The following is an 11196-nucleotide window of genomic DNA, read 5'->3' on the forward strand; positions in this document are numbered from 1 at the left end:
ACCCGGGGCTGGAGGGGGGGGGGGTGGACACCTTGGTTCATGGGCCGGGGTCTGGGCTCTTCTCTGGGAACCTGGTAACTCAGCTAGTTCCCTGCCCTGGCAACAGAAGGGTTAGCTAAATGTGCACTGAACGGATCCATTGCCATTTTCTTGGAAGTCAGCGCCGAGGCCCCTAGAAGGGAGGTCTGCGAGTCTCCTGCCCTTGCCCACGACCCAAGTGATGGGCTCTGGAGTCTTTATGCAAATCGTTTTTCAAGTCGTGAGGGGGATGGGTTTGGACATTTTTCTGAAATCATCCCGCAGGAAATCCTTGGTTTGGAGACTGAAAAGATAAAGGATTCTGGAGCCTGGTCACCAGGGAGCATGGATAATGCCTGCTTTTGCCTTGTTGGGCACACCCTGTGGGACCTTTCCTAAACCAGTTTTGCATCAGATCATACCTTGGTTCCAGAACCTCCGGTGGCCGTTCTGTGCCGGCTGAAAACAAATCAGTCCTGCAGGGAGCGCGGGTGATGGGCCCGATCCATTGTCGGACTGACCTGGGTTTGCTCCCTTTTCCTGCCACTCAGCCAGTTTGCACCCAGTAAATGATTTGGCATTTTCCAGTTCCAGTTTCCTCCTCAGGAAAATGGGGATCGTGTAGCCTGACCCAGTCCCCTTTAGTTCTCCCCTAATGGAGAAAGCAAGTCTGTATACTCGTCTGCCCCTACTTTTTTGTTTTATCCAGGGATTTAACATCATTTGGGGCCATTTGATTAATTCCCATCAATCCTTTATTTAGTACTAGCCCTAGAGACTAGGGTGTTTCTCTTACATCACTCGAGTGTTAACCCAGGTTGCATGAGAGCCCTGGGGGCTGATGATTCTTGACTAAGCTTGGACTCCAGCGGTCAGATAAGTTAGAAAATGTGTGTATCCCTGAATCCCATTCGCAGTGGTAGTGATCAAATAAAGAAAATGCATATTGTACACCTGAAACTAATATAACAGTGTGTATTAACTAAAGGAATTAAAATAAAAACACAAAAGAAAAAAGAAGAAAATGAATATATCCCATAAATCGCCTGTACTGTGGTCTTCCCCAGCGGAGAAAGCCCTGAGAGTCAGCCTTGTTTCTCCCCTGAGTCCATCAGCAAATAGTGAGGGCTCTCAACCTTCAAAATAAATCCTAATCTGACCACTTTCCCCCACCTGTGCGGCCCTCAGCTTTGTCTCAGGCACCATCACCCTCCACCGGCCTGGGCCACCATGGTGGCTTCCTCACTGGGCTCCCTGCTTCTCCCTCTATCCCTCACAGTCCACTGTCCCCATGCAGCAGGCAGAGGGATCATGTGAAAATCCAAGTCACATCCTGTCCCTCCTCTGCTCCCGTCTCACTCAGAGTGGAGAGCCAGGTCTTCAAGACCCCTCCCTGCACCATCTGCCCCTGCTCCCCGTCCTCCACACTGGCCTCCTTGCCATGGGCTTTGCATTTGCTGTTCCTACTGACTGGAACGTACTTCCCCCAGATCTCTCTGACTCCTTATTCCATTTAGGTCTGCACTGGCCAGCTATCTCTTGCCCCCAGACTGGGCCAGGCAGCCTCTCTGGGCACCTGAGGCCCCTAGCCTCCTTCCTGCCAGCCCTGCCCACTCTGGGTCAGCCCGGTCTAGAGACAGGTCTGTGGCACCCGCTGAACTGTGAGGGCAGGGCCGGGTTGGTTCACTCACGGCTGTGTCCCTAGCACCGCCCCGGGTGGGCTGGACACCGAGCAGGCACTTGGATAATGGGGATGGGTGAATCTTTTCATTCCTTCAACAAATATTTACCGAGCTCCCCCTGTTTGCCTGGCTCGGGGGTGGGGCTGGGGGTTGAGTTGGGAAATAATTGGAAATGGCCTTTCTCTCAATGTCGTGTGTTCTGTGGCAGAACAGACAGCACACAGGTAAACAAGTAAATGCGTATTGTCAGGAGGGGATAGTGCCCTGGAGACAAGAGAATGCAGGGGGAAGGGGCTCCTGTGTCCCTCCCTGTAAAGGTGATGTTTGAGCAGTGACCTGAGTGCAGAGAGGGAGGAAGGTGAGCCATGGATCCGGAAATATAAGAATCCCATCTGGAAGAGGGTTCCGGGCAAGAATGTGCTTGATATGTTCAAGGACCAGAGCAGGGAGGCAAGGGTGGAAGGGCGGGATATGAGGTCAGAGAGGCGATAGGGGTCTCGTGGCCACTGTGAGGACTTGGGCTTTTTGCTCTTGGGCAGGTGGGAGCCATGGGGCGGGGCTCTGAGCAGGGGAGGGGTGTGCTGGGACTTAGTTCTAGCAGGATCCCTCTGACAGCTGTGTCTGTGTAGGGAACAGACTGTAGGGTGAAGCCAGAAGCTGGGGGCCCACTGGGGAGGAGACTGGTGCAGTCCCAGGGCCAGGGGATGGTGGCCGGATGGAGGAGGAGGCAGAGTGGGGCAGGGGGTGAAAAGTTCCTGGGTTCTGGATATGACTTCGGAGGTGGAGCTGACGGGCCTTGCTGATGGGTTGAATATGGGAGGCAGGGACAGCGAGGAGGGGTCCAGGACACTGTGGGATGTCCTTCGCCTCTGCGATCACCGACTGCCTGATCACCCTGAGAGATTCTCCCTCTCCCAGAAACCCCAGGAGGTCTTTTTGTTTTAATTTCTCCATTTCACAGATGAAGAACTGGAGCAGGGAGGCTGCCTGTAGAGTCGCCGTGACCTGCCCACATCCCTCGTAGTGAATCCGGGAGAGCTAAGAACCGCAGGGCTCCCCGAATCCACACCTTCCTCCTCTCTGCGGCGGGGTAAGCTGTGGCCTGCCTCCTGGTCTGGTATGGCCCACCAGCCAAGGGTGGGTCTTCCGTCTGTAAGTGCTTGGAAAACTTCAAGAAATTTTTGTGGGCGCATGAAATTACATAAAATTCAAATTGTGGCATCCCAGTAAGTCAGGTTTTAAGGAGAACAGCCGTGTTCATCGTTTCCGTACCTGTCTGTGGCTGCTTTCTTGCTACCATGGCGTCGTTGAGTGGTTGTGACAGACCCTGTGGCCCGCAAAGCCTGACATATTTACTGTCGGGCCGTTTACAGAGAACATTGGCTAACTTCTAATAAGGATTCAATCTGGACCACCGGTGGGGGTGTCTGGTCTGTAGGGCTTGGCAGTGGGTCCCTAGGAAAGGTCTGCGCTGGAACAGAAAGTTTGGGGAGTGGGAGCTCAGATTCCTGAGAGGGGCTCTAACAGTTTTACTTTTATTTCTTTAAATTTTGTTTTAAGCAGTCCAGCAGTCACACGCTCTACCAATTGAGCCGGCCAGACGCCCCAGGAATCTAACATTAAAAAATATATATATATTTTATTTATTTATTTGAGAGAGAGAGAGTAGAGAGCACAAGTGGGGGTGGGAGAGTGGGGAGAGGGAGAAGCAGGCTCCCCCCTGAGCAGCGGCTCCATCCCAGGACCCTGGGAATTATAACCCGAGCCAAAGGCAGACGCTTAACCGACGGAGCCAGCCAGGCGCCCCGGAATCTAACATTTTTTAAGGGACATGGGAGCATTACAATACCCCCCTTCCTTTTTGAAATTAGAATTTAAAAATTACTTAGATGCGGCGCCTGGCTGGCTCCGTCGGCAGAGCACGCGACTCTTGATCTCGGGGTTGTGAGCTCCAGCCCCACGTCGGGTGTAGAGATGACTTAAATGAAATAAAATCTTTGAAAACAGATTAGTTTGAATAGCACGGACTGTAAAAGGCCTACAAAGGCAGACAGTTAAAAGTCCCCCGCCCTGGGCTCTTCAGGGCCCGAATGACCCGCGGCGGTCGCGGTTCTCGTGGATACTGTCGCACTGCCCCCTTTGACGCTGTCCTCATTCACACCCTGAGTCCGAAGGGATGTGAAGGTGTTTCTCCGCAGCTGCCCCAACACAATGCTTCATCAGCCTGCGGTCTTCCGCAATTTGGGAGGTGAAGAATCTTTTTTTTTTTTTTTAAAGATTTTATTTATTTGACAGAGATAGAGACAGCCAGCGAGAGAGGGAACACAGGCAGGGGGAGTGGGAGAGGAAGAAGCAGGCTCCCAGCAGAGGAGCCTGACGTGGGGCTCGATCCCACAATGGGAGAAGAATCTTACAGCGCTGTAGCTTTCATTTACATTTCTCTGGTTCTCTGTGAGCTTGCAAGGAAGTTCAGGAGCTGAGTAGCTGTCTTTATCCCCCCCCCCCCCCAATCCTGTTTGTCTGTACTAGTGGTTCTCACCTAGAGACGATTTTATTTTGTTCCCTCCGGGGACACTTGGCCAGACATGGAGAGGCTTTGGCTTTGTTTTTGTAGAAATCATTTCTTAGAATGTATACACTGAATTTTTTAAAAAAATTTTTATTGGGGTAAAGCACACATAATCCTTGCCACTTTACCTATTTTTTTTTTTTTTAAGATTTTTACTTATGTGTTTATCTGAGAGACAGGGAGAGAGCACACACAAGCAAGGGCGGGGACAGAGGGAGAGGGAGAAGCAGACTCCCCGCTGAGCAGGGAGCCGGATGTGGGGCTTGATCCCAGCACACTGGGATCATGACCTGAGCTGAAGGCAGACACTTAACCGACTGAGCCACCTGGGTGTCCAGCCACTTTACCTATTTTATCTTTTTGTATTTTTATGTCATGTCATGTTGTTTTACGTAATCTCTACCCCCAGTAGGGGCCTGGAATTTACGACCTTGAGATTGAGAGTTTCACTCTACCCACTGAGCTAGCCAGACACCCCAATATATGGAGAGCTTTTAAAAGAAAAGGCTTTAGAGGGCGCCTGGCTGACTCCGTCGGTACGGCATGCAACTCTTGATTTCAAGTTCGAGCCCCACGCTGGGTGTAGACATTACTTATACATAAAATCTTTTATTTGTTTATTTACTTTTTAAAGATTATTTATTTATTTGGCACAGAGAGAGAGAGAGAGAGAGAGAGCACACAAGCAGGGGGAGTGGCAGGTTGAGGGAGAAGCAGGCTCCCTCCTGAGCAAGGGGCTTGACGTGGGACTTGATCTCAGGACCCCTGGGGTCATGACCTGAGCCAAAGGCAGACGCTTAACCGACTGAGCCACCCAGGCGCCCCCCCCAAAATAAAATCTTAAAAAAAAGACTTTATTGAGATGTAATTCTCATAGCATACTATTCACCAGTGGGAGACAATTTTGGGAGTCACAACTTGAGGTGGGGGTGGGGGAACGCTACAGGCGTGTAGTGGGCAGAGGCCAGGGCTGCGGCGAAAATCCTACAGCTCTGCACCCGACAGCCCCCCACAGCAGGACCAAGAGTGATCCCGCCCCAAATATCAACAATGCTGAGCCTGAGACACCCTCATCCACCGCCTTGGCGCATTTCTCTGCAGGGTCCTTTCTTGCAAGGAGCTCACAGCCGAGCAGCAGAGACGGGAAGAGCCTAACAAGAAGGGGGATCATCTCAATCTCCCCCGAACCGTGAGTCGCCCGGGGATGGGACACTGGGTGCCTAAAATTTGTCATCACTTTAGAGATGACTGAGCCACAGAGAGGGGTGCAGCTACCTGAAACTTAGGTCTCTCTCTCACCCTCTCTCTCGTTCACAGAACCAGCACTCCCCTATAGGCAACTAACATCGTAGCAATGGCGCTTAATGTGTTCCAGGCACGTGCCGAACACTGTGGGATTGTTCGTGCATGTAGTCCCCAGGCCAAGCCTGTGGGGTGGGTCCTCTTACCATCCCTATTTCACAGATGGGGAAAGCGAGGCACAGACTGGTTAAGCAACTGACCCCAGTCACACAGCAATACTACTAATAATTGTAACCAAACTTCTATAGAGAAGCTCCTGTGAACCGGGGCCCCGCACCCCCCATCCTGCAGGAACTGTCGAATCCTGATAACATGTTGAGGTCACCCAGCGAAGCAGGCCTGGGAGCTCAGTCTCCACTGTGTTCGTTCAAGCAGGAGCAATGGTTAAGGGGCCGGGTCTCTGTGTCCCTGTCACACAGGGTTCCAGGAGCTGGGGATACAGCAGAAGGCAAGAAGCAAGGCTGCTGCCCACGGGGAGGCAGGGGACACAGGCCACAAGCAGAACGATACATACACAGCATGTCAGCAGAGCACCGTGTGCTGCGGGGAACGATGAAGCTGAGGAGGGCTGGAAGGGGCGTGGGGTGGAACTTGAACATGGCATGCTGGGAGAAGGCGGGCAGGAGGTACACGGAGAGGGAACCGCATGCAAGGGTGTGAGAGCGACTTCGGTGCCAGGCGCGCTTGCAGACCCACAAGGAGGCCGGTGGGGCTGGGGTAGAGAGGAGTGTGTCAGGCCACGAGGGCGCTGGCAGGGTCCGGAGCCTGCGGGGCTGCTGAGGGCTGTGGCGAGGACTTTGGCCTTGACTCTAGTATGTTTTTGGGGAGTCAAAAGTTATACCCGGATTTTCAACCGTGCAGGGGGTCCGCGCCCTAACTCCCATGTTGTTCAAGGGTCAACTATGTATTTCTTTGTCTTTTACGACCTTGATTTTTTTTTTTAAAAGGCAAAGAGAGTGCACTTCAAAGATTTTATTTATTTGTCAGAGAGAGAGCACAAGCAGGGGGAGCGGCAGGCAGAAGGAGAGGGAGAAGCAGGCTCCCCGCTGAGCAAGGAGCCCCGATGCGAGGCTCAGTCCTAGGGCCCCGGGATCATGACCTGAGCCGAAGGCAGACGCTTAACCGACTGAAACACCCAGGCGTCCCTTAATAATTTTTTTTTAAGCTCTATGTCCAACATGGGACTCGAACTAATGACCCCAAGATCAAGAGTCATATGCTCTACTGACTGAGCCAGCCAGGCACCCCATGACCTTGATGGTTTTGAAGAACTCGACTCACTTTTTTTTTTTTTTTTTAAGATTTTATTTATTTGAGAGAGAGCGCGAGCATGAGAGGGAGAAGCAGATTCCTCGCCGAGCAGGGAGCCCGAGTTGGGGCTCCATCCCGGGACTCTGGGACCATGACCTGAGCCGAAGGCAGCCACTTAACCCACTGAGTCACCCAGGCACCCATCAGGCTCACTTTTTTATAGAAGGTCCCTGAATTTGAGTTTCCTCACGATAAGATTTAGGTAATCCATTTTTGGCAGGAATATCACAGAAGTGGTGCCCTGTCCTCTGTGCCTATGACCTCAGGAGGGACATGGGGTCCATTTGTCCCACTACTGCACATGATGGCTTTGATGCCTAAGTTAAGGCAGTGTCCATTAGGCAGTGTCCAGGTTCATCCATTACAAAGTTACCGTTTTGTGGGGAAGTACTTGAAGACTGTGGGTACGCTGGCCCCCACCCAGCACTCGTCCACACATTTTAGTGTCCATTGGATTTTAGCTCCTTCACTTACTCTTTTATTTATTTATCATTAGTATGGACTCGCGGATTTCTGTTTTATTCAGTGGGTTATAATCTCTAACTATCATTTTTTGTCTTATTTCTTTTAAGATTTTATTTTGAAGTAATCTCTACACCCAGTGTGGGCCTCGAACTTACAACCCCAAGATCAAGAATCACATGCTTTACCAACTGAGCCAGCCAGGCGCCCTGTGTAACTATCTTTATTGTAATATTCACATCTTTCCAGAGCTGGCCGCCGGAAGCTCTTTTAAGCCGGCTCCTGTGTGACTGGGAATTTATCCGGAAGAAGCATTTCCCTGTGGATTGGATGGGCTGAGCGTGAGAGAGGAGAGGAGGCTAGAGTTTTTTTTTCAGCAGATACTTACTGCCAGGGACTAGGAATCAAACAGTGATAAAAACAGTCAAAAGTTCCTGCTCTTGGAGACCTCAGGATTGGTGGTAGCAGATCCCGGGGAGGGGCTTACTGGTGGAGAGAGGGCACAGAGTTTAGGAGGAGAATCTGGAACTGGGTCTTTTTTTTTAAGATTTTGTTTATTTGACAGAGAGACACAGCAAGAGAGGGAACACAAGCAGGGGGAGTGGGAGAGGAAGAGGCAGGCTCCCAGCGGAGCAGGGAGCCCGATGCGGGGCTCGATCCCAGAACCCTGGGATCACGCCCTGAGCCGAAGGCAGACGCTTAACGACTGAGCCACCCAGGTGCCCCTGGAACTGGGTCTTGGACAAGTCGAGCTGAGGTGGGGTAGACAGAGACGCCTCTTGTCCTAGTCGCACGCTCCCTGAGTAATGGCTTCTTGCTTTCTTCACCCGACAGCCAGGATAATGCAGACTCCAGTGACCATTCCTGTGCCTGTGCTCCGGCTCCCCCGGGGCCCGGATGGCTTGAGCCGAGGCTTTGCCCCAGATGGACGCAGGGCCCCCCCGACGCCAGAGGGTCCCGAAACCCCGGGGTCTGCAGTAGTTCAAGAGTCTCGGGAATCCCAGGAGCAGCAGGCACGAGCCGCACTCCGGGAGCGCTACCTCCGCAGCCTGCTGGCCATGGTGGGTCACCAGGTGAGCTTCACATTGCACGAGGGTGTGCACGTGACTGCCCGCTTCGGAGCCACCGACCTGGACGTGGCCAACTTCTACGTGTCGCAGCTGCAGACGCCCATAGGTGTGCAGGCTGAGGCGCTGCTGCGGTGTAGTGACATTATTGCATACACCTTCAAGCCATAAAGACGATGCTGTGTGCACCCTTCTGCTGTGGGCCTAGCCACCAGCCCCAGCCCTCCACACCTGGTTGTTGTGGGCTCCATAGTTTGGAACTCCCTTGGAATTTTGAGCCGAGCTCCAAGCAACTCTGGCTTCTTGGGACCTCCAGGGTGTAGTCAGTAAAATTCTGCAACCCCAGGAGTTCTAGAGTCCGTTGAAATGAATGCTCTACCTCACAGAACTCTAAACTCTAAAATAGGGCGCCTTGCCAGTTTCTGAAGATGGGGTTGGGGGTGGAAGGCAAATTGCAGAGTGGGGAATTGTTTCTTGAAGATATTCCCCTCCTACTAAAGAACCAGTTATCCCAGGAAAATTCGCCTCCTGTTTTTTGTTTATTTGTGTTTGTTTGTTGTTGTTGTTGAAAGCATACCACACAGGGATGGAGCCAGGTTTAGCAAGTGGAAGGGTGGCTTAGCCAAGAGCTAAATCTGGTGGATCTGGGCCAAGAAGAGGAGGACACATCACGGGGCTGCGAGGAACTCGGATAAAGGTGGAGATTGGCTTGGTCCAGGAATGGCTGGAGCTACCTGAACGCCGGGTCTGGGACATTTGGACGCGATTTCTTATTCGGGTGGGCGGGAGTGTTCCCAGTCAGGGGTGTGGCTCGCACTGGGTTACCCGGTCGCCCGGCCCTAGACCGGTGGGGACCTCACTCTAGAGACGGCAGGTTCGCTTCCCCGTCCACTCCGGAAGGGTCGGACCCTGTGCGGCAGCGGCCACTGAGGCCAGGCTGAGGACTAGGAGTTGGGGTGAAGCGTCCCCCTCTCTCCGTTTCGCTCCAGCTGTGTGGCCGTCCACATCATTCGCTTCCCTTATCCCCGTCACCAGCTGTCTTTCAGCAGATTCGCTTTAAAAAAGTCATTGCTGCCCTCTTTGTAATCCCATCAACTTCAGAGTGTAAGTGAGGAGCCCATTAAGTAGAGAGGAGATTCGCTTTGTTCGTCTGCAGTGGCGAAAGTGCGGCGGCTGGAGATGCTGAATAGGGCAGGCGGAGAGCCTCAGCTCCCATAGGTCGGTTCGCGACGCCGCCTTCAGCGAGTCCGGGGCCTAGCTCTCGAGTTGCCTTGGCAACGACGTCGCTCGCTCCTCCCCGAATCCCCCCTCCCTTTTAGTCTTAGCCCCACCGCCGCCCCGATTGCTGGATGTGCTAGGAAAGCCTGGCGAAAGTGCGGAGGCGAATATTAAGCGATTGAATTGAGGGGAGGTCGGGGGTGTTGAGCTCGTGCTGGTTCGCTCCAGGCTTGGTGATCTACCCGCTCCGTCGCCCGATTATTTTGGTTGGCAGATTCGTCTCTTGGTTTTGGCATTTCTTCCCTCTTCCAGTTTATTATTATTTTTTAAAATCAGGGCTATGATACTCCTCATGGGCTTATATTTATTTTAGTCTTTTAATTTAAATTGTATTTCACGCAACGAATACAGAGAACTATTGATGAAATTGCTGTGTGCAAATGGAGGGCTAGAGAGTAAGGAGCAAAGAGGCACAGGCTTCGTCTCCAGGCAGAGGATCCGTCTGCCAGCATCAATCACCAGTGCTCATATAGTCAGTATGACTATTATCGCCTTTCCTTTCAAGTTCTCTGTCTCTTTGCCTCTCTCCTTATCAGTTGGCCTAGCGGCCGAGCAGATGTTTTTATTTTTATCAACTCCATTCCCCTCTCTGTTGCCCGAGCTCGTGACGAATGTGTGCGAGTATGAACGTTACTTATCTAGATTGAGGCGGGGAGGCGGGGTGGGGGCGGCTCAGGTTCGCGCTTGCGCGCTGCTCCGGGAGACGGCGTCCACCTCGCCCCGCCCCTCGTATTCTGCAGTTCCGGCTCTGCAGATTCACTGCTCACGTTTCTTTTTCCCGTGGCTCTTTCTGTCTCTTGTTACCCGTTTCAGCAACCCGCGAGACAACTCTGCCTGCAAATAGCTTAAATTGATTTTCTGCTTTCCTTAGTGCGCGACGGGCTCACCGGCTCTTAACGAAAGTGCGGCTGCGAATGAGCAGGCGCGCGCGAGGCTCGGGGGAGGCGCGCTCGAGCTCCCGGCGGCGACGACTACGACGACCAGGAGAGCGGTCGGAGGCGGCGCTTGAAGCAGCGGCGGAGCCCATGCCCCGGGACGGCGGGCGGGCCCGGAGAGACAAGCCCGGGGCCCGGGACATGTCCCCGGGGCCCCCGTGAGGAGGCGGCGGCGGCGGCGATGGAGATCCCGCCGCAGGAGGCGCCGCCCGGGCCGGGCGCGGACGGCGACGCCGAGGAGGCCCCCGCCGAGGCCCGGTCTCCCAGCCCCGCATCGTCCCCCGCTGACGGACGCCTCAAGGCTGCGGCCAAGCGCGTCACGTTCCCCTCCGACGAGGATATCGTGTCCGGAGCGGTGGAACCCAAAGACCCCTGGAGACACGGTAGCTACCGCCGGGGCGCGGGGGCGGGCTCGTGGCAGACCGGGAGTCTGTGCAGCGCCCGGCGCGGAGAGGGTGCTCAGTAAGTTGCACCTAATGAGGATTTAAGGGGACTGTCGTCAGTTTAGAGCTGCAAGATGTTAGAGATGGGGTGCCTATTGGGTTGGGAAGGTGAAAAGTAGCTGGTTTATG

General features: G+C 53.5%; 2 protein-coding genes across 17 annotated transcripts in view; both read left to right on the top strand.

Annotated features, from left to right (window-relative positions):
* GEMIN7 (gem nuclear organelle associated protein 7) overlaps positions 1-8931 on the top strand; it is a 12598-nt gene extending 3667 nt beyond the window's left edge. For 6 of the 16 annotated variants that reach the window (XR_005835769.1, XR_005835766.1, XR_005835768.1 and 3 more), the window contains exons 2-4: positions 2662-2790; positions 5371-5458; positions 7455-7514. Coding sequence is in view for 7 of the 16 variants with exons in the window: in XM_008684456.2 (XP_008682678.2) it covers positions 7524-7557; positions 8179-8582 (438 nt within the window). In the remaining 9 variants the exon portion in view is untranslated. Of the gene's footprint in view, positions 1-2661; positions 2853-5370; positions 5459-5586; positions 6521-6944; positions 7558-8178 lie in introns of those variants that run through there. The other 10 variants (XR_005835773.1, XR_005835774.1, XR_005835767.1 and 7 more) reach the window with 10 other exon arrangements.
* A 1819-nt stretch (positions 8932-10750) lies between these two features.
* The window catches only part of PPP1R37 (protein phosphatase 1 regulatory subunit 37), a 39202-nt gene continuing 38756 nt past the window's right edge, over positions 10751-11196 (top strand). The window contains exon 1 of the mRNA XM_040634146.1: positions 10751-11007. Within this exon, the coding sequence (XP_040490080.1) occupies positions 10806-11007 (202 nt within the window). The 5' untranslated portion in view covers positions 10751-10805. The remainder of the gene's footprint in view (positions 11008-11196) is intronic.

Source organism: Ursus maritimus, unplaced genomic scaffold, assembly GCF_017311325.1.
Source record: "Ursus maritimus isolate PB19 unplaced genomic scaffold, ASM1731132v1 scaffold_19, whole genome shotgun sequence".
NCBI classification, from domain to species: Eukaryota; Metazoa; Chordata; class Mammalia; order Carnivora; family Ursidae; genus Ursus; species Ursus maritimus.